Source organism: Pongo pygmaeus, chromosome 9 (genome assembly GCF_028885625.2).
Source record: "Pongo pygmaeus isolate AG05252 chromosome 9, NHGRI_mPonPyg2-v2.0_pri, whole genome shotgun sequence".
Classification (NCBI taxonomy): domain Eukaryota; kingdom Metazoa; phylum Chordata; class Mammalia; order Primates; family Hominidae; genus Pongo; species Pongo pygmaeus.
In genome coordinates, this window is record NC_072382.2 from 62034934 (window position 1) to 62058858 (window position 23925).

The window sequence follows — 23925 nt, forward strand, 5'->3', positions numbered from 1 at the left end:
AACAGCGGGTCTCTCTGCAGAAACCCTACAAGCCAGAAGAGAGTGGGGGCCAATATTTAACATTCTTAAAGAAAAGAATTTTCAACCCAGAATTTCATATCCAGCCAAATTAAGCTTCATAAGTGAAGGAGAAATAAAATCCTTTATAGACAAGCAAATGCTGAGGGATTTTGTCACCAACAGGCATGCCTTACAAGAGCTCCTGAAGGAAGCACTAAACATGGAAAGGAAAAACCGGTACCAGCCACCACAAAAACACACTAAAATATAAAAATCAATGACACTATGAAGAAACTGCATGAACTAATGTGCAAAATAACCAGCTAGCCTCATAATGACAGGATCAAACTCACACATAACAATATTAACCTTAAATGTAAATGGGCTAAATGCCCCAGTTAAAAGACATACACTGGAAAATTGGATAAAGAGTCAAGACTCATCAGTGTGCTGTATTCAGGAGACCCAGCTCACATGCAAAGGCACACATAGGCTCAAAATAAAGGGATGGAGGAATATTTACCAAGCAAATGGAAAGCGAAAAAAAGCAGGGGTTGCAATCCTAGTCTCTGATAAAACAGACTTTAAACCAAAAAAGATAAAAAAAGACAAAGAAGGGCACTACATAATGGTAAAGGGATCAATGCAACAAGAAGAGCTAACTACCCTAAATATATATGCACCCAATATAGGAGCACCCAGATTTATAAAGAAAGTTCTTAGAGACCTACAAAGAGACTTAGACTCCTACAGAATAATAGTGAGAAATTTTAACACCCCACTGTCAATTTTAGATCAATGGGACAGAAAATTAACAAGGATATTCAGGACTTGAATTCAGCTCTGGACCAAGTGGACCTAATAGAACTACAGAACTCTCCACCCCAAATCAACAGAATATACATCCTTCTCTGCACCACATGGCACTTATTCTAAAACTGACCACATAATTGGAAGCAAAACACTCCTCAGAAAATGCAAAAGAACAGAAATCATAACAAACAGTCTTGCAGACCACAGTGCAATCAAACTAGAACTCAGGATAGAGAAACTCACTCAAAACCACACAACTACATGGAAATTGAACAACCTGCTCCTGAATGACTACTGGGTAAATAAAAAAATTAAGGCAGAAATAAATGAGTTCTTTGAAACCAATGGGAATAAAGAGACAATGTACCAGAATCTCTGGGACACAGCTAAAGCAGCATTAAGAGGGAAATTTATAAGCACAAAATCCCACATCAGAAAGCAGGAAAGATCTAAAATCGATACCCTAACATCACAATTAAAAGAACTAGAGAAGCAAGAGCAAACATTCAAAAGCTAGCAGAAGACAAGAAATAACTAACATCAGAGCAGAACTGAAGGAGATAGAGACATGAAAACTCTTCAAAAAAAATCTGTGAATCCAAGGATCTGGTTCTTTGAAAAAATTAACAAAATAGATAGACTGCTAGCCAGACTAATAAAGAAGAAAACAGAGAAGAATCAAATAGACACAATAAAAAATGATAAAGGGATATCACTACTGATCCCACAAAACTACAAACTCCCATCAGAGAATACTATAAACACCTCTACACAAATAAACTAGAAAATCTAGAAGAAATGGATAAATTCCTGGACACATACACCCTCCCAAGACTAAATCAGGAAGAAGTTGAATCCCTGAATAGACCAATAACAAGTTCTGAAATTGAGGCAGTACCAACTAAAAAAAGCCCAGGACCAGACAGATTCACAGCTGAATTCTACCAGAGGGACAAAGAGGAGCTGGTACCATTCCTTCTGAAACTATTCCAAACAACAGAAAAAGATGAACTCCTCCCCAACTCATTTTATGAGGCCAGCATCATCCCAATTCCAAAACCTGACAGAGACACAACAAAAAAAGAAAATTTTAGGTCAATATCCCTGATGAACATTTATGTGAAAATCCTCAATAAAATACTGGCAAACCAAATCCAGCAGCACATCAACAAGCTTATCCACCATGATCAAGTCAGCTTCATACCTGGGATGCAAGGCTGGTTCAACATATGCAAATCAATAAATGTAATCCATCCCATAAACAGAACCAATGACAAAAACCACATGATTATCTCAATAGATGCAGAAAAAGCCTTCAGTAAAATTCAACACCGCTTCATGCTAAAAACTCTCAATAAATTATGTATTGATAGAACCTATCTCAAAATAATAGGAGCTATTTATGACAAACCCATAACCAATATCATATTGAATGGGCAAAAGCTGGAAGCATTTCCCTTGAAGACCAGCACAAGACAAGGATGCCCCCTCTCACCACTCCCATTTAACATAGAATTGGAAGTTCTGGCCAGGGCAATCAGGCAAAAGAAAGAAATAAAGGTATTCAAATAGGAAGAGAGGAGGTCAAATTGTCTCTGTTTGCAGATGACATGATTGTATATTTAGAAAACCCCATCATCTCAGCTCAAAATCTCAAGCTGATAAGCAACTTCAGCAAAGTCTCAGGATACAAAATAAATGTGCAAAAATCACAAACATTCCTATACACCAATAATAGGCAAGCAGAGAGCCAAATCATAAGTGAACTCCTGTTCACAATTGCTACAAAGAGAGTAAAATACCTAGGAATACAACTTACAAGGGACATGAAGGACCTCTTCAAGGAGAACTACAAACCACTGCTCAAGGAAATAAGAGAGGACACAAACAAATGGAAAAAAATTCCATGCTCATGGATAGGAAGAATTAATATTGTGAAAATGGCCATACTGCCCAAAGTAATTTATAGATTCAATGTTATTCCCATCAAGCTACCATTGAGTTTCTTCACAGAACTAGAAAAAACTACTTTAAATTTCATATGGAACTAAAAAAGAGTTCGTATAGCCAAGACAATCCTAAGCAAAAAGAACAAAGCTGGAGGCATCATGCTACCTGACTTCAAACTATACTACAAGCCTACTGTAACCAAAGCAGCATGGTACTGGTACCAAAACAGATATATAGATCAATGGAACAGAACAGAGGCCTCAGAAATAACACCGCACATCTACAACCCTCTAATCTTTGACAAATCTGACAAAAACAAGCAGTGGGGAAAGGATTCTCTATTTAATAAATGGTGCTGGAAAAAATGCCTAGCCATATGCATAAAACAGAAACTGGACCACTTCCTTATATCTTATACAAAAGTTAACTCAAGATGGATTGAAGACTTAAATGTAAAACCTAAAAGCATAAAAACCCTACAAGAAAATCTAGGCAATATCATTCAGGACATAAGCATGGGCAAAGACTTCATGACTACAACACCAAAAGCAATTGCAACAAAAGCCAAAATTGACAAATGGGATCTTACTAAACTAAAGAGCTTCAGCACAGCAAAAGAAACTAGCATCACAGGGAACAGGCATCCTAAAGAGTGGGAGAAAATTTCTGCAACCTATCCATCTGACAAAGGGCAATATCCAGAATCTACAATGAACTTAGACAAATTTACAAGAAAAAAACAAACAACGCCATCAAAAAGCGGGTGAAGGATATGAACAGACATTTCTCAAAAGAAGACATTTATGTAGCCAACAAACATATGAAAAAAAGCTCATCATCACTGGTCATTAGGGAAATGCAAATCAAAACCACAATGAGATACCATCTCATGTCAGTTAGAATGGTGATCATTAAAAAGTCAGGAAACAACAGGTGCTGGAGAGGATGTGGAGAAATAGGAATGCTTTCACACTGTTGGTGGGAGTGTAAATTAGTTCAACCATTGTGGAACACAGTGTGGCAATTCCTCAAGGATCTAGAACCAGAAATACCATTCAACCTAGCAATCCCATTACTGCACATATACCCAAAGGATTATAAATCATGCTACTATAAAGACACATGCATATTTACGTTTATTGCAGCACTGTTTACAACAGCAAAGACTTGGAACCAACCCAAATGCCCATCAGTGATAGACTGGATGAAGAAAATGTGTCACATATACACCATGGAATACTATGCAGCCATAAAAAAGAATGAGTTCATGTCCTTTGCAGGGACATGGATGAAGCTGGAAACCATCATTCTCAACAAACTAACACAGGAACAGAAAACCAAACACAGCATGTTCTCACTCGTAAGTGGGAGTTGAACAATGAGAACACATGGACACAGGGAGGGGAATATCACACACCTGGTCCTTTCGGGGAGTGCAGGGCAAGGGGAGGGAGAGCATTAGGACAAATAACCTAATGCACGTGGGACGTAAAACCTAGACAATGGGTTGACAGGTGCGGCAAAACCACCATGGCGCATGTATACCTATGTAACAAACCTGCACATTCTGCACACATATCCCAGAACTTAAAGTTAAAAAAAAAAAGAATGTCCTTGAAAAAACAATAAAAATGATTAATTTCATTAGATCTCTGCCTTTGAGTAAACATATTTTTATTTTTCTGTGTGACTAATTGGGAACTATTCAAAAGCACTTCTGCTATATACTGAAATACTGTGATTGTCTTGAATAAAAGCACTTATGCGACTCTTTGAGGTGCAAGCTGGACTAGCCGCTTTTTATGTTCATAAAACATCATTTTCACTTGAAAGGACAAATGACAGACAAATTATGGTTATTCAGACTTGGGAATTTGGCCTACATTTTCTAAAAAATAAAGTGAGCCTGTCACTTCAAGGAAAACAACTGACAGTATTTGTTGTCAATGATAAAATTCAAGCTTTCAAGCAAAACCCAGAATTTTAGAACACTTGTATTCATTACTATGAACTTGATAGCTTTCAAATATTAAATACTTTTCTGATGAGATTGGTAGTGATATTAATGGATATGGCTTTTCATATTGTTTAATGAACTGTGTCAACACTTGGACAATCTGCATAACTCAGTAAACCAATATTTTCCAAATGATCAACGTAAGATGTTACAAAACCATGCATTTGTGAAAGATCCATTCAAAGTAGAAGGTAAAGCAATGACTTTTAATGTAAGAGTACAAGTTCATTGATATAGTTTCATATTCCACATTGTAATTAACCTTTAAAAAAACAACAATTTGCAGAGTTCTGGTGTAGGATCAAAGATTATCCATAATTATCAGAAAAGGTTATTAAAATACTCTTCCCTTTTCCAATTACATAGCCATATGAGACAGAATTTGCTCTGCATACTTCAACCAAAAAATAGATTTTTTGAATCTATTTGAATCTCTTTTGAATCTAAGTTGAATGCAGAAGCAAAGGCAAATGGGAATCCAGGTGTCTTCTATTAAGCCAGACAGAAAAGACAGTTGCAAAAATGTAAAACATTGATCCTCTTTTTACATTTCTTTTGTTTTGAATATAGGTATTTTCATAAAATATGTTCTTTATATTAACCTGGAACAAGTTTATTATTTTTAATTTACTAGGTTTATTTTAAAAATAAATAATATTTTTCAATTTCTCTGTTTTAGTTTTTGATATATGGAAGGTTGATGGCTATAACCCATATAAACCACTTATGTTGGGATCCTCAAAGATTTTTTAAGCATACAAAAGGGATCCTGAGATTTAAAGGCTTAAGAACCACTGTCCTAAGATCACTGTAGAGAAAGCAGTGTTTTGGATGACTAATAAAGGACAGGGGGCCTTGGCAATTGTCAATTTGCACTATTGTGGGAAGCTTCTCTGGGCATGATGATAGAGAATGGTTATCAAGACAGTATCATCTTTGCAGCGGCAAAAAGAAATTCATCTATTACTTAAGACTGATAGAAATAACTTTTGAGAACATTAAATTTTCAAGATCCTGATTAGATCCTCCCCATGTCCTTTTAAAGAGCTCCAGTCCCCCTGAGTGTTCACTTCTTTTCCTCCATGGAAGGTTTGGCTCACACTCTCCTCCGTACTGCCCATCATAATTAGGTGAAGGCTAGACATCTGCCTCCCAGGTCATAATGAGTGCCACTCTGAGTTCAACAATCAGTACACAGTGCTTGGGAAGACAACAGGCACTAAGAATCAAAGATAAGCACGTCATCACTTTTGTCCTGGAGGACTTCTCAGTCTAGTGGGAAAGAAAGACTTTTTAAAAAATAACTACAGTATGCTATGTTAAGTGCTATTCTGTACAAGTGACCAAATTTCTCCAACCAAAAATTAGGACACAATCTGACAGTTGTCTATGAGACATAATGTCAGAAATGGAACAATCCTAGAAGATCTGGAACACACGTCTGCTATATTTACTAAGAAACTCTCAACAACTCCACAGAAACTCTGTATAGATTTGTACTTGATTTGGCCCAAAGACCCAAAAACAATTTTTTTTTACCTCCTCCCTAAATTCTGGGAAATGACAGTGGCAGAATAGGAAAGGTCAAGAAGCTTCTTAGGATCACAAAAGATGAGTAATGGGCCCCTAACATTTTATTTCCGCTGGTTAGTGGATAGGAGAGGCTGGAGGAAATTTTTCCATCACGCTTGTTCCAAATGTTTTCTTTCCCCCAGGCAGAGAGTCCAAGTTTCTTCACACAGGTCTCCCACCCAGCTGATGCAGATCAGGCTGAATCTCAGAGTCAGAAGAATGAACTAGAAAGAGGCTTCTAAGATCCCAAGCCTTGATTGCATGTGGGTAACATTAAACAATAGAGCTCTTGATTTGTCAACAAATGTCGAAGTCCCCTCTGGGTGGGCTGCGTGGGGATCATGGAGGTTCTGATCTGGTCTGAGTCTTCTTAAGTCCAATCATGTGCCCTTTTCTCCCCCTTTCCTTTGGGACCTGAGCCAAATTCCTCTTTTTAATCTCTCTCCCATTCCTACTGTTCTTCCTGAACTGCGGTAACTCCAAAGTAAAATGTACAAGAACAAAACAGACAATGAACAGAAAAAACAGGCTCAGTGCCACACATGGACATCCTGCCACCCACAGAGAGAATGGGCAACATGCAACACAAACAAAAGGCAGGCGTAGGAGCCTGAAAATCCCTTTGGATCTTGGATTCATTACTTACATCTCAATGTGGGCAAATCATGACATCTCTCTCCTCTCCAGTAAACGTATCCACAAAAACACATTACTTTCAGGATTAAACACTATAACATATGTAGAAATGCTTGGTTCACAGTAAGTCCACTTTTCTTATAGTCTTCACATCTTTCTGCATGACTATTTGGTTAGTGTCTGTCTCTCCACTAGCCGCTGAGTGGCTTGAGAATATGTGGTACATCTTTTTTTTGTTCAGTATTATAACTCTAGAGCTGAGCACAGTGCCTGGCACATGTTAGGCGTTTGTTGAGACAATTATATGATAAAGTGGAATTAGTAGGATCTACTTAAAAAATAGTAAGTTTGGGGTCTCCTGACAACTCTCATGGCTTTGTATTGGCTATCTTGATAACAATGTTATGAAAAGATTATTATTATTATTATTTTTTGAGTCAGAGTCTCGCTCTGCTGCCCAGGCTGGAGTGTAGTGGTGTGATCATGGCTCACTGCAGCCTTGAACTCCTGGGCTTAAGATACTCCTGCCTTAGCCTCCTGAGTAGCTAGGACTACAGGCAAGACTACAGGACTACAGGCATGTGCCACCATGCCCAGCTAATTTTAGAATTTTGCTATGTTGCTTAGGCAGGTCTCTAACTCCTGGCCTCAAAGGATCCTCCCATATCAGCCTCCCAAAGCACTGGGAGTACAGGCTTGAGCCACCATGCCTGGCCCCTCATGAAGGGATTTCAAGGTGGCATCTGAAGTCAGTAAAAAAAGGGCATGCTGACTAATTACCAACACCTATGATAGTAGAGTATTTGTTGACCTTGACCTATAGAGTCAAGAGCAGGTCCCTTTTGCCAGCTATTTCCAGCAGGTCTGTCATGGAATTCATGGACAGGGTCATTGCAGGGGGATTGAGGTTACCAAATGCCTCACCTGAATATAAGCAGCGTGACTTCGGGAATATTTTTTAAAATCACAGATAAGAAAGCACAATGCTGGGGCTGGGCGCAGTGGCTCACACCTGTAATCCCAGCACTTTGGGAGGCCAAGGTGGGTGGAGCACCTGAGGTCAGGTGTTCAAGACCAGCCCAGCCAACACGGCAAAACCCCATCTCTACTAAAAATACAAAAATTAGCTGGGCATGGTGGCCTATACCTGTAATCCCAGCTACTCAGGAGGCTGAGGCAGGAGAATTGCTTGAACCCAGGAGGTGGAGGTTGCAGTGAGCCGAGATTGTGCCACTGCACTCCAGCCTCGGCAACAGAGTGAGACTCCATCTCAAAAAAAAAAAAAAAAAGAAAAAAAATAGCACAATGCTATGCAAAGAAGCTGAAAGCATACCCATATAATGTCTGCCTGTCTTGATTAATATACATACTTGGATTGTGCATTTCATGAACCAGCCAATACTAGGGAGCAGATCTGACATGCTGCAACTAGTGTGCCCTACAACCAGACAGAACTTTGACAATGTGCTTTTCCCCAAACCACAGAGTAGCCACTCTACTCACGAGGGTAATCCTTTGGGTGTGTCTTCTCGGACCAATTCCCATAAAATGTGAGTCTGTACTTGGCAGTTCCACAGGCACAGCAGTCTAAGATGGGTTTGTCAGTCACCCCATCAAATGTGGAATCTGAAACAGTCAGAAAAGTCACCAAGTTAGAAAGTAAACGTGGGTTGTATATAAGGTGGTGCTATCATGGTCTCATTTTATCCTTAACCCTTAGGAAAAGAAGATGCAGCTTTCATTAGTTAATAAGACTTAGAGCCAGATCAGTACTTGGGCAATAAAGGATTTTGTATGCCTCTAAGTATGGTAATATTTTGAAAAAAAAATGAGAGCTTTTTCCCTAATAACTTGAGAAGATCTGTGGGAGCAATAACCCATAGGTTATTTGAGAATATTTAAGATGGGGGCTATGTTGAAAAATCAGGGGCAAAATTTACTCAATCATCCTTTCCGGATCCTGGTCTCCTTCCCCACACCTCCCACAACAGGATTTCTCTAACAAATTTTAAGAGGAATACACATGTGTGCTTTCTCTAGGAAATATTCTCTGGGACCAAAATGACAGAACCAGAAGGAATGACTTTGAAGCAGAGCAGTGAAAATAAATGGAGAGATATAAAGAATTACTGAAGGGAGAAAAAAAAGAGGCATGCATATATAATCACGTCACTTCTTATCACACTTTCGAGACTTCACTGGGAGGAGTAGGGGGTGGAAATGTGTTCATAAGCTCAGGTTTACTGTACTTCTGGGTATAGAAGTAGCCAGGAAAAAACTTAAGATTCCCTCTCGGCCCTCATTTTTAGCTGTGAATAGCTGATAAGTGGGGAAAGAGAGATTACAGGAATAAATTAAGTATTTCCGATTGTCAAACCCACATCTCTAGCTGCACGTTGTTGCTTTTAGTCTGTTCTGCTTCCTGCAAGATGAAAACAATGACTACAGATGTAACTTGCTTCAGTTGCTTTTTTTCACTTTCTCTAGTAGTATTAACATAAATGGTTTTTTCTTTGCAGTTGGACATTTATTCTTAAATATTATACAAAGAGTAGTGACAAAGAATGTTAAAATCATTGTGAGTGTTATGAAGAGCATTTTACAAGACTTCCTTTTGGAATTTACTGGGTTGATTTGGTTTAAATATATAAAATCCATGATGGATAGAAGTGAATTCTAGGTTCTAGGGTGGAGATGAAAGGATGAAACATCATAATAATAACTACAAAATACTGAGTCCTTTTATATGCTGATTTCTTTCCGTATATTGTTTCATTTAATCCTAACCATGCTAGGAGGTAAGTACTTTTGCTATCCCCATTTTACAGGTCAGTAAATTGAAGCAGATTAGGTAACCTGTTCAAGGTCACAGGGTTAGTGAACAGGGCAGGCAGAACTGGAGGCCAGGTCTTTTTGGGTCCAGGGCTCATACCCTTAATCTCTGCACTACATTACTCCAGGAAAGACCTCATCTGGATAGGTCTGCATAGATAGCAAAGAGAGAAAACTTTTTTATTGTTTCTGTGTTGCTTTTTCCAATGAAGAAAAATGCACTAAAAAAAAAAATTGCCTCCCTACATAGCTCTAGGATTTCTAAGTCAGAGATACACGCTGAGGTTTCAATTGTAGCTACTAGGGGCTATTAAATGAGGCAGCAATAGTCTCTACAAAAACCAAAAGAAGGCCAACTGGTAGCTTTGCCTTATCAAAAGGGCTTTCAGATATACGTGGTAAACTTAAAGATATTTCTGAGGGTTCAAAGGAATGCATAATAAACCTTTTGGATTTTCAAAGGAAAATAAGCTTCCATTTGAAAAATACATTTTAAAGCTCCCATTTGAAAAATAAATTTTTGAGTTTGAAAATAAAAATAGACGTACTGTTTTCCTATTAAGGAAAAGCCTATTGAAAATGAATCAGGCTTTCAAAGGGCAGTGATAAGAATTGTCCACTTACTCCTCTTCTAACCACAGCAGGGACTGCCAACCATGGGTAATTTCAGGCTATGGAGCATCTCCAGAGCTGCCCTCTCTCCCCATTTCTACTCGAAATCCACTGACTTCCTTTGCACCTCTCTTCCTGTATTCTTTGTTCCTCTTCCCTTTTTCTTCCTTTTCTCATTATCCTGTTTCTGTTGACATTTTTCTCTTTTTTCTGCGTTTCCCTTCATTTTTCCTTTTTTTTTTTTGTCTCTTTCCTTTAATTGCTTGTGACATGGTATTAAAGTATGTGTATGCAGGGCTGGGCACGGTAGCTCATGCCTGTAATTCCAGCACTTTAGGAGGCAGAGATGAGCAGATCACTTGAGGTCAGGAGTTCAAGACCAGCCTGGCCAACATGGCAAATCTCTATTTAGATGTTACTTGTGAGACAGAGATCTTTTCATATTTAGTAGGATGAAACCCCATCTCTACTAAAAATACTAAAATGGGCATGGTGGTGTGTTCCTGTAATCCCAACTACTCGGGAGGCTGAGGCAGGAGAATCGCTTGAACCCTGGAGGTGGAGGTTGCAGTGAGCCGAGATCGTGCCACTGCAATTCAGCCTGGGTGACAGAGTGAAACTCTGTCTCAAAAAAACTAAAAAAAAAAAAAATAATAAAGTATGTGTACGCATATGTTTGTTATAGGTCACTTTTTTGAATATTTTGTTTCTCTGTTCTTAATTGGAAGTAACCTATTGTTTATCTTGCTTTTTAAAAGTATTGGTTGCCTTTGTTTTTCATCTGTGCAGCTCTAGGTCTTCTCCCACAGGCACTGTGGTGTGGTTTTGTTAGTTTGACTGTCGGAGGACAGCCTTATTTTCAGGAGCTGAGAGTTCTTAGGAGATACTTCACTGACACCCTCATGTACTGACATCAATCATTAACTAATGTGCACTGCCCAAAGTCTCAATCCTGATGTTATGTGAAGCCTTGTCTAAGGCATTTACAAGAGGTGTCTTGGAAATGTGTGATCCAAAACACCCACAAGTCCACCACAGCACCTGGATCTCATCACATGAAGATACAGCAGGGATGGGATTGTCATTGAGGAACCAAGAGCTTAATAAGTGGAGATGCTCCCTGTTTAGAGAAAGGCTGAGTGAACTTGCAGGCAGTTGAACACAAAAAAGAAAAGCCTCAGAAGACACGTGTGGTGGTGTCCATCTGGAAGCTGGCCAGGGTTCTTTGGACTGCAGATTCCAGCTCTCCAGCCCTTCTGGGAGGTATGACCCTAATGCAAGGTATCCAACTCTCTCTCCTTTGCTATTGCCATGTTCTCTAAACAATTCCAAACAGGGGACCTAGTTTCTGCTCAGCTCATCTACAGGAGGACAATGCATTGATCTGTCAAAGGCAATGACAAGAACTACTGAACTGGGAAGAAGTTGCTTTGATAGAAAGCAATAGTTAAGGGCATTGGCTCCTGACTTCAAACCCTGCCTTCCACCATGCTAAGAAAGCTATTTAAATTTTTTGTGTCAGGCTCCTCATCCATAAAATAAAAATATAATAATAATCTTTACCATATAGGGTTGCTGTGCAGATTACAAAATTAATGCATATGAAGTGCTTAAAATAGTTATTGGCATGTAGCAAAGCACCCCAAACATATTACCTATTATTATTGTTTTCCCCGAAGACCTTTATCAACCTTTCTTTTTCTTAGTAGCTTATACTTTGCTATAGTTGGAGAGGATTATTTCTTCTCAAAACACTAATTGCTCTAAATGCAAATAAAAATTCTGCAAAATTAAATAGAAATGAGATTGTTATGCTGTATAAACATAGAACATTTTTTATTTTTATTTAGTTATCCAATAACTTTTAAAAACATTCAGATGTTTAAGGTCTTTTTTTTGCAGTAGATTAATGAATAAGCTTTCAGATATAGATAACAAGAGCTATCTATTCTATAGATAGCATTTACTATGTGTCAAGGAGGTACTGTACTATTTTATCTATTTAAGTCACATGGCTAGAAGGGGCAGAGGCAAATTTGAACCTGGGCCTGATCTAAACTCAGGTCTTTGCTTTATCCCCCCAGTCTAGTTAGCCTCCATGAGCTTTGTTACAATACCTTCAGGAGAGGAGGTTGATGAGTTTGCAAATCTAAGGACTAGATCCTTGAATGTGGTGATATCACAAGGTCAACACCCCCTTGGCATCCTCATCCCCTGCTGGTCTTCTCTGGAGAAAATCCTCCCATATTGTCTGGGTGCCACACAAGATCTTGCTGGTGATTTTTTTCCAAAGAACCATTACAGACTTTTTAAAGGTACACAATTGTGCATTCCTTAATTAAGTCCTGTGAATTATTCCAAGGAACCTCTTCAGAATAATCACTGTTTCACAAAAATAAGAAGACGACACCAATATAAGGTACATTATCTTTTACCCAGGGAATCAAGCTGAGTAATTAGAGCTTAAGGCGCATCCAATTATCCACAGCACACAGCCAGATTAAAAATCGGAGCTACGTGAGGAAGCAGAACCCAGAGGAACTCACGAAGCCCCGTCGCCTTAATTCTTGCAGCAGGAGGATTGTGCAAGAGGAGCTGCCTTCCATGTCTCTGCCCCTCCCCCTCCCCACCCACAGGGTCTTACCTTGTTCACAAAGTTTCTTGGTCAGAGAGCCCTCATCTTGAAAATAAATAATGCGTTTTTGTACGATGCTGGCCCTGTGGAGAAAGAAGACCCAAGCACAGTGGTGAGGAGGGCAGGAAGGCAGGTTTGGGGGATCAGTCAGACATAGTCCCTGCTTGGCTTTGTGGCTTTGAGTGAGTCACCCCAACTCTCTGTGTCTTCATGAGAAAATTAACATAACAGCAATACCTGCTTTATGGGGTTGTGGTGAGAACTAAGTCAGAAAATGTATGTCAAGAGATTAACACATACCTAGAAACCACTCCACTAAATATTAGTTACTAAATTGTTTTTGGTGGTTAGGTTATTGTGAAGGTAAGAAAGTGAACTAACAGTATTTTAATAACTTTTCTCAATGGTTTATTTTACTCTACTTTTCATGTTAAACTATTGAGGCCATTTATAGATCAGCCAAATTCAAATCACAGAAGCATGTCAGATCCTCTTTGTGAAGGGGAAAAAGGAATTTAAAAATACATTTTGATTTGTTCTGAAAATGTCATTCTATATCTTTCCTGAAAGTCTAGACAAAACTGTCTCCTACATTCTGAACAAAGACAACTTCAGCTGTTATATCTCCCTCTTAAACATGTCAAATGCAGGATCTTAGAATTTGGAAAAAATATTTTGAGGTTGAAAAATGACTTACTTTTGGCCAGCACATATTTTCGCTTTAATTTGGGATTGCACAGACATGCTTCTTTTATTTTAACCCACTCTGTTGTTGATTTTCAGCTGGCCTTGAAGGGGTTGGATACTGAAACCCAGAGTTTCAGTAATTTGAAAGTTTACAACATTTAAAACTGAGACTATGTGAAAGGATCTTGGGCCACTTCTATAGATTTTCTTCAGCAATGCTACTCAGTCAAAAGGTAATTTTCACTTCCATTAACCCTGTTTAACAGATGTAGGGATTCCTTGACTGTATTATAACTGACCTTACTGAAGGAGTATTAGAGTCACATGATCTGCATGTGTCACATGATCCCAGACCCAGGAATGGGGCCATGTGTGCATGGATCCAGAGTACAGAGGCAATATTCCTGATGGTCTGGGCCTAGGCCAGGATGACTCTCCAAAGAAATGTCTACTGTACATCTAGTCTTGCACAAAATAATACAATTCTGACCATCCTACAGATGTCTTTTACAGTCATTTCTTACCCAAGAGAGACAAGATGTTGAAATACATGAATGAAATATGCTTCCTGTCTACGCAAAGCTACTTTGATCATTCTTTTGACTATGAAGCAAAAGAAAGTCTCCTCAGGCCAAGAGAATAACAGTCTTCACCCCAAAGCCAAATAACAAAGCCTTTTGTTAGTCAGATCATCCCATCATCTCCAACAGTGCTTTTCAGAGTGTTTTCCACTCTGTGCCTCCAGGACCCCTGTGGAGTCTTAGTGGGCTCCACAGGCTTAGTGGGAAGTATCCCAGGCCCCACATTCCTGCTTCAGCCAAAGGCTCTATCCTAATTTCAACCACAACAGCCTCCTCCCCCATTTGTCTTCCCATTATATTTACTGGTGTATTTTCAACAAATAGTTGGGGGTCTGCTTAGGGGCCCGAGGGAGGTTCCAGGACACTGTCATAAACAAGCCAGATGGGGCCACACCACCCATTCTCAAAGTTTACAGCATAATAGGAGAAAGTATCAAATAACCAAACCTGCAGCTGATCATTTAACACAACCTTGATTAAAGGTTAGAAGGAAGTCCACAGAGTGCAGGAGAGCATAGAATAGGGCATCCTAACCATGCTGGGAAAGACTCCCCTGAAAAAAGGTGGCAGAGCTGAGGTTTGAAAGAGCAAACTAGGAGCTAATTAGTCAAGTGGAAGGGAGGAGACAGGGAGAGGGCATCCCTTATGAAGTTCTTCAGGAGGGGAGGGACATGGGTTCATGGGAGGACCCACGAGTGGTAAGTTAGGGAGGTAGTACAGATTATACAAGCCTAATCTGAAAATCTAAGATCTGAAATGCTCCAAAATCCAAAACTTTTTAGGTGCTGACATGACACTACAGTGGAAAATTCCACGTCTGACCTCATGTATCAGGTCACAGTTAAAACATTTATTGGCAGCACATAAATTTAGGGTTAGGAATGATGGTGATGCCAAACAACCACAAACTGTCCACATGGCAGGTTGTGGTGGTGATACCTTTGCTTTCTGATGGCTCGATGTTTGTGTAAAACACAAACTTGTTTTAGGCACAAAATTATTAAGAATAATGTATAACATTAATCTCAGGCTATATATATAATGGTCTATTCATGTATATGTTTGAAATGTGCATGAATTTTGTGTTTGGACTTGGGTCCCATCCCAAGATACCTCATTGTGTATATGCAAATATTCCAAAATCTGAAAAAAAATCACAAATCTAAAACATTTCTGGTCCCAATCATTTTGGATAAGGAATACTCAACCTGTATGAGATGAGCTGGGAAGATGGGTAAGGCCACATTACCCAGAGCCTGCGGGAGATGGCATTTCACTCCAAGTTTAATGAGATATCTTTGAAGAGTGTGCCCAGAGGACTGAGATGATCACATCTGCTCTTTTAAAAGAGCACTCAGGACATAGTAAAAACCAGTTGGTGTGTGGCTGCAGTGGACAGAGCTCCCATGCAAATCAAGTTTTGTTTCCATAAAGCTCTCTTGCTAAAAACATTGAAAAATCAATCATCTACAGGATAAAATACAAACTTATAATATTTAAGGGTCTTTATAATTTTCCCCAAACATATCCTGGCTTCAGTTGTCATCACTTTGTGCCAAGCTTCCTGGGTTGCAGACTTTCAATGTTTATTCTTGTGTGAACACGTCTTCAACTCGACCAGGTCTCTGCCTGTGCTGCCTCCTCTCCCAGAATCACCCATGCCTGCCTTTGCTTGCCTCTGTAATAAATACTCTGAATCTTCTGCCTCCTACTGTAAATAGGGGGACAATGGCAAAGCCTGTCATTTAAAAGCATGATAGTGCATAGAAAAGTAATTGTCCTCAAATTTTTGAAATATATGATTATAAAAATTTTGGGGGACTAGAGATGAAAAACATGTATTTCTTAGACGATGTCTCAGCTTCCTCAATATTCTATAAAATCTAAGGCAACCCATTTCCTCTTTTTGATAATTGTTGTCATTTCTGAGCCCTTACTATGTGCTAGTCTGCACTAAGGAGGCACTTAATATACATTATTACCTTATATAACTTATGCTTTATATATGACAGGTCCTCAAATTCTTCACCCAAAACCCTTGGTCTGGATATGTTTTTGAATTCAGAAATTTTTAGATATCAGAAAGTTAAGATTGTACATATACCACTAATACCTCTATAATCAAACACATCAATATTCTGCAGTAAAATGTTAGATTATGGGGCCAGGTGCTATGGCTCACACCGGTAATCCCAGCACTTTGGGAGGCTGAAATAGGTGGATCACTTGAGATCAGGAGTTTGAAACCAGCCTGGCCAACATGGTAAAACCTCATCTCTACCAAAAATACAAAAATTAGCTGGGCAAGGTAGCCCATGCTGCTTGGGAGACTGAGGCAGGAGAATCGCTTGAACCCACGAGGTGGAGGTTGCAGTGAGCTGAGATTACGCCACTGAACTCCAGCCTGGATGACAGAGGGAGACTCCCTCTCAAAAAAAAAAGTTAGATTATGTAGGAATTTCATTTGTCCTCCCTAAGAGTTCTGTTGCTACCTGTTCACTTTTCAGTCTCCTGTGCTGGATTCCAAGATTCGTACCTTATTTCTCCAAATATTAGTATCATTCTACTACCAATGTTCTAGGAGAAGGAACAGGGTTTGGGGACAGAAGAGAATCTGAGGTTAATGTGGCTTAGGTTGTGATGGTGGGCAGTCTAGTGGGTCATTAGACATAGGGCATTGTAACTTCGGAGAGCTGGGAGGGAATGGGAGTGTGGATGTGGGAGTTGCTGGCCTAGGTAAGAGTCAAAGGATTTGGAGTGGCTGATGTCACCCAGGGAAAGTGTGCAGAGTTGAGAGTGAGAGTCGAACTGAGCCCAGAACCCTGAGGAAGACCAACATTCACCTACAGAGATGCTAGCAGAGACCAAGACTTTGGTACACTTGGTTGCAGAAGTTTCTTTTTATTCCTCATTTGGTCAACTCCTGAGAGAATTTTATATTCCGAGAAAATGCATTTTGAGTCTATTCCCATCAAAACTATAAAACTCAGCTGAGGTTTATAAATCATATTATCATTCAGAAAAATAATAGCTTTACAAGATGAGAAAGCTGTTAGTAAGAACTCCCTTAGCATTTCAAAATGACAAATTTCTCCCATTCTGTGTTGCAATTTGGCAGTACTGTTGCATAGCATTTATATACTGAATGCTCTCTTATCATAAGAGAGCATGTTAAGGAAATCTAAATTAAATTTCTCAGTATGTTAGCTTCTCAAACTTTAGAATATTGAGGTTCTAAATAACTCACTAATCATTTCAAAAGTTTTCTTTTCAACCTGAAAAATGCCATCCTGAATCTCTTAGGTGCTCAGCCCTTTTCTGTTTGGAGGGTTTATTCATTTACCACTCTTTTTCCTGAGGGAATTTGCCTGTTGGGGTGAAGTTAGAGTTTGTTAAGTTGTGGGTTTGCTGTCTAGTGCTAAAAGGGGCTGGGGTCCCTGCTCCCGGGAGAGAGAGATCTCAGAAACTGAAGTACTTGGGAGAAATCAGGTCATGAAATGACTTAAAAAATATACCTGGATCATCAGGGAATGGGTCACAGCCATGTAGAGACAATTCATGTAAGTTCCTACTGTGGTGTGTTGCACACGGTAAATATCCAGTATGTGGTGGTCATTATCATTGCTGCTAAGTCACCAGCCCCTAACAAAAAGTACCTGGCATGTAATAAGTACTTAATAAACAGTAGTTATTTTTATGATTGATGACAGGTCTGTTTCTTTGCTTGTGGAAGGAGGAGTGAGAGTATTACCTTGGTCAGCTGCTTCAGACAGAGACAATAAATTGCCAAAATGAAGGTTGGGTTTGTGGTCTCTAGGCTATTTTTGCCAACCTTCTTCCCAATTCCAGTAAAATCCTTATTACTGAATATTTCTTGAAATACTTTATAAAATTTCTCTATGATCTCAGTAATGTTTTCCATAGAGTTGGTCCAGTTTATAATCAGCAATATTTATTCCCATCTACCAATGAAAAAATACTGTGGGATGACCCAGGAATCAAATATTGAAGTCACCGCAATGATAATATCGGATGCTGAGGCCGTCTCCCTTATTTTACTTCACAAGGATGCCAAGGGCTAACTGAACGATGGCCACATATTTATCCAAAGGCTGTGTACATGCCAGGATGCACACTCACCAATCTTGTATATGGGTTTAGGGAGTCTTAAGAAATGGAGGTATGTTCAAGAGTTAACAAGTATCCAGGAAGCCCAAGACAGTGTGCCCAATAGCACACTGAAGAAAAGTGAAAACTTATCTGCAGGACTCTATCTACAAGACTCCATTACTGTTCAAGGGTAAGGCTGCAGTCTCTGCTTGGGGTCACAAAGCTATAGATTCAGAGGTCATCTACCATGACGGCAAAAAAGCAATTCCAGTAGCTGAAATGAGATTATTCCTGATTAATTATCACTCACTCAAAAACATATGCCGAACACTCATTTTGTGCCAGGCACTATGTTAGGAGCTGAAACTTCAAAGAGGAATAAGAAGCGATGCCTTCCAGTAAGGAGCTCCTATGCCAGTGGGTGAAAAGAGAGAAACAGAAAAAGGAAACTGGAAATCAATGTGGAACATGATAATGGAGGAGCCATGGGAGGCAGAGGTGAAGTGACTAACTTCACAATGGCAAGGCTTCAAGAGGAGGAGATGATGGCGGCTCTGAAGGTCAGAACTGAGAGAGGGGCATGGGAAATAGAGACTCTATGAGACACATGGTAGGAAAATTCATCAGGACTTGTAACATATTGGATCTAAGGCAGAAAGAGAAAGTTAAGCATACGATATTTTATTTATTTATTGTTTATTTAACAGTTAAGCACCTTCCTATGCGCTTCACAGATATTAACTCATTTAATCCCCCCAACCAAGAGGTAGGCACTACTATCATCCCTATTTTACAGATGAGAAAACTGAGATAGAGGGAGGTAAGAGAACTGACTCCCTAGGTACGAACCCCAATGACTAGAGGGAGACATAGTAATGCTAGGATTGACACAAAAGGCAGGGGGATTAGAAAGACATTTTTTTATTTTTAAAATTTTTATTGAGATATTGTAGATTCATATATGGTTGTAAAAAAGAATACAAAGTGATTGTACTCTGCCTGGTTTCTCCCAATGGTGACACTTTGCAAAACTTAAGTATAATTGTACAACCATGATATTGACATTGATACAATTCACTGGCCTTGAGTCTGGATAGAAAATGGTGCAATAAGGTTAGATGAAAGCTAGATCATGCCATCCTAAAGAAACTCTGGCACTTTCTATGACGGAACATACCCTAATGACTCTCACAACACAAATCTGTTAGAATCCCAATCAAACAATCGTCTACAAGTGCTACAACTCAGTGGAGGGTGGCCATTTCTGGCTGGAATGAGGTGGAGACAAAGGTGGAGTTGGGGGAAGTGTTGGTAGAAGTGAGGTTGACCAGGTGTAACTTCTTGGAAAAATGGCACAGGAGTTGGACTTGGAGTCCTAGAGACTAAGTTTGTAAAACCAGGGACAGGAACTTTGCAGTAGAGCTGTATACCTAAAAGAGACCCTTGGCAGGCCCACCATCCGTGGCCCTTGGAAACAACGTTCTCTGCTCTAAGCAGACATCTTGATCTGAATCAGAGGTATCAGCTCCACACAGTGCTGCACACCCATGTGCAGCTTTGGTTATTACCAGAATTTGGCTAAGAGGTCGGTTAGGCTCTTAACAAGACTACAACCCATTCCCAAACTTGTATGGTCATTGGATTTCTCAAGCTCTCAATTCGCATTGCACAAAGTTACACTACAAAGCCCTGGTTCTGATTTTAATAAAAACTAAAGGAAAGCTAGTTTTAGTGCTCAGTTTATTTCCTCTTCAATAGTTAGACTGACCTAGGGATAACAAGGTTACCATGATCCCATTTTCTCTCATATTGTTCAACTTCATCATATACCTTGTCAATACCATTACTCTAGCACTTTACAACTTACCCTTCTCCCCAAATCCAATGGAAAACTAATGATGAATTGATTTTCATATAAGAGATGTAAAAAGAAAAGAATAAAACTGGATTGTGTTTTAAAAGACCTACTTTAGATGTGAGAGGTATTAAAACCAGACAGATATTCATTTATTCATAAGTTTGTCTAACAGAGTAAGTGCCACAAAGCTGTGTTAGGACTTAGAGATACAAAGATGAATAAGCTATTGTTTGTGTGATACCAAATAGTTGCCCACCTGACAGGAGAGTGACGTAATCTGTTGAATCAGAACACTGCATAGCAAGTCCTGGCGTCTACCCAGCGTCCATTCCCTCCATCTTCCCCACTTGCAGAGCTGTCATTTTGTTTGGGGTAATATCAGACATGCCAGTCATGATAGTCCTGTTCCTGCTTTCCCAGCCTTCCTTGCTGCTGGTGGTAGGACACGTGACCCACATGTGGCCTCAGTAACATAACAGGAAGTTTGCAAGATGGAAGAGACAAAGTCTGTAAAACCAGGGACAGGAACTTCGCAGTAGAGCTGCACACCTAAAAGAGACCCTTCTGAGGAAGTTTTGCTTTCCAGGTAAGAAAAATAAATGACCCACCATGGCCTTTCCCTTACAAACACAATGTGTGGAACAAGGCAGCCATTTTGCTACCATGAAGAAAGGCCAGGAAGAATCACAAAGACACTGGCCCTGACATCATTTAGCTGCTGAAAGAATACCAGCAGTCACTTACCCTGGGCCTTCTTGTGGTATGGGAAAAATAAACCTCTATTTGTTGAAGCCATCATCAGCCAAGTTTTGTAATGAATGCTGCTCTTAAATGCGTGCCTAACTGATGGAAAGAGGCATGGTGGGATATAGGGAGGGCAGTTCAGAGGAAAGGAGGAGTCAGGCTCTGTCTGGTCCCATATGTAGGCCATAAGTTTGCACCACTGGGGAGCTGTTAGAGGTCTTTTATTGTTGTTTTGTTTTTTTTTTGAGGCAGTCTCACTGTCTCGCCCAGGCTGGAATGCAGTGGCATGAACACAGCTTACTGCAGCCTCAACCTCTTGGACTCAAGTGATCCTCCTGGCTCAGCTTCCTGAGTAGCTGGGACAACTGGTGCCTGCCACTATGCTTGGCTGCTTTTTACATTTTTTTTTTTTTTTTGTAGAGATGGGGTCTTGCTATGCTGTCCAGGCTGGTCTCGAATTCCTGGCAAGTGATCCGCTTGCCTAGGCCCCTCAAAGTGCTGGGATTACAGGTGTGAGCTATTGTTCCCAGACTGAAGGTTTTTGGTGGGAGTGAGGGGCAGGGATGCCCTTCATCAGAAGAGACTCTGAGAAGAGGGACAGCTGTGGACAAGGCCTTATAAGAAGGCCTTGGATTTGGGAACCAGAGGGTCCCTGTGCTGGGTCAGGCCTTCAAGTTTACACCCCAGAGATGTGGCTGTAAAGGAAAGGTGGGATGGGAGTTGTGAGCAGGAGTTTGACAGGAAAACACAAGCAAGGGAAACACTTTTTTTCTCTCTGGAGGAAGCTTTCACATGCCTGTAAGGTGAAGCTGAGGAAAGAGTGGAAATCCTTAGGGGTACCTGCTGGATCACCGGCTGGAAATTTGTCAGCTGTTGGAAAACTCTTCAACTCATATGAATGAAATAAATAGGCTGCAGGAGGTAGTCCCGGTTGTGGAAGCTCTGACAGGCAGACAATTCTAGTTAACAGGACTATTTCTCATTTTCTATAATTGTTTTAAACCAAACTATCAATTTTTTTTTCCAGCGTCTTTTGACCCTTAATGGTTTTCTTCATCTGGTTGAAATTATCCATGGTATTTCTTAACCTTGCAAAGAGATATTTGTCTAATCCCTGAGCCTGGGGTGAAGGCAGTATCTCACATACATCATTAAGCCAAAAAATCTTTTCTCTTAATAACACATGAACAAGGGGTTTGATGTTACTGAAAAATTACTTTTATTTTTCAGTTTGATGTTACTGAAAAATTACTTTTGTTTTTCAATCAGCCTTAGCATATTACTTAGCATTTTGCAATTGATTGGGGTACCTGGGGTATTACTAGTCAAGGGACAACTGGCAGGCTGTCTCTATGACGTTGTTTAGCTGGTGACTATTAATGCCCTTACAGTTCACTTGCTATTCGGTGACCTACCGGGCTCTCCCTGCCAGCCTTTTCACATCTATAAACACTTCCTTAAACTCAGAGCCCCTTGAGTCCAGGGACTGTGTCTTATTCATCATTGCATTCCTAGGACCTGAGGATCGGGCCAAGGATTATCAAACCTGGAGTTCTTAACATAGGGTTTGCAGACAGGTTTTAGGATGATGAAATTTTGTTTGATGTGCACAAGTGCATTTTTCTGAGTCAGAATTCATAGCTTTCATCTGCTTCTCAAAGGGGTTCTTGACCCCAAAAAGCTTAAGAATCACCATTAGGTCTGAAATATATGACAGTAGATATGCAGAAGGGCATTAATGTCATTCCATTTAATAAAATATTCCAACTAAGATATACACTTTTTTCCTAAAGATTAAGGTCAAATTTTTATTCCAAGCACCCAAGACTTCAACTGCTTTCTCTCCAGACTATGCTCTGATCCAAAATAGAACCTGTCTCAGCTGGAAAACAAGAAATAGAAAGTGAAGTGTTGCTCTTGGGTTTCTCGGGTGTTCTGTGCTGAGTCCTTGCTGCTCCGCAGCTGGGCGTGGGTGTAATCACATAATCGCCCCAGCCTCTAAGGAAGAGGAAATGCTGCCACATTGCAAGCTCCCTCTTGGCTGGGTTCACGCAAGTCATTACTCTCTGCAGTTCGTCCCACTTTGCCTTGGCTTCAGCCTCCTCCCGCTTCTGTGGGTTCCTGCAAACGAGGGCTGACTGCAAGAGCACTGTCCTCTCAGGTGTAAGGAAACAATCCAGGTGACACAGCAAGGTCCTTGAGGGCAGGCCACCTGCCTTCTTTCTGTTTCCTCTCACTCAGGTTTTCTGCTGTGGAAATGGGAGCGTCTTGTAGAGAAGTAGAACTGGCTGTTGGGAGATGCTTGCTCTTTAGGTGGGGTTGGAGGTGTGGGAGGGGGGTTACTGTTCTCAGCTAGGAACTCATAGTCCATGATTGGTTCCAGAGGATCTTTGAACCCCTGAAAAAACTGTATGGAAAGTATATGCAAAATTGTAAGCATGTGCATTGCTTTGGGGAGAGATTCTGTAAGAGCAGCTGTCTAAAGTAGAAGCCATGATTTTCATGCCTGCTAGTACCCACCTGACTCCCCTCTACCCCATCCTAAGGAAGGACACACACAGAAGATTAAGTGAAGGATTTTCTGGTTAATTACTGCAGTAACCTCCTAATGGTCTCCTGTCCTTGCCAACCCATCCCATTTACCTATGCTCTGCCAGGGGACTGATCATCACCTCTTCATTATCACTTTCTTTCACACATTGTTAGCAACGATGGCACCACATCCTAATTATGCTACCCCCAACCTGTACCACACCCCAGCACAGGGTGTGGCACACAGTAGGTCCTCTCTTAACAAAGGCTCCTCTCTCACTTACAGGTTATAGTCCAAAGTCTTGGCTAAACATCCACAATCCTGAACACTGGGGTACAAGCCAAC

General features: G+C 40.2%; 1 protein-coding gene across 1 annotated transcript in view; it reads right to left on the reverse strand.

Annotated features, from left to right (window-relative positions):
- Positions 1 to 23925, reverse strand: part of SPON1 (spondin 1) — a 312814-nt gene that overhangs the window by 180757 nt on the left and 108132 nt on the right. Inside the window, exons 4-5 of the mRNA XM_054440180.1 lie at positions 13077 to 13150; positions 8492 to 8614 (exon numbers count right to left, since the gene is read on the reverse strand). Coding sequence (XP_054296155.1) covers positions 8492 to 8614; positions 13077 to 13150 — 197 coding nt within the window. The remainder of the gene's footprint in view (positions 1 to 8491; positions 8615 to 13076; positions 13151 to 23925) is intronic.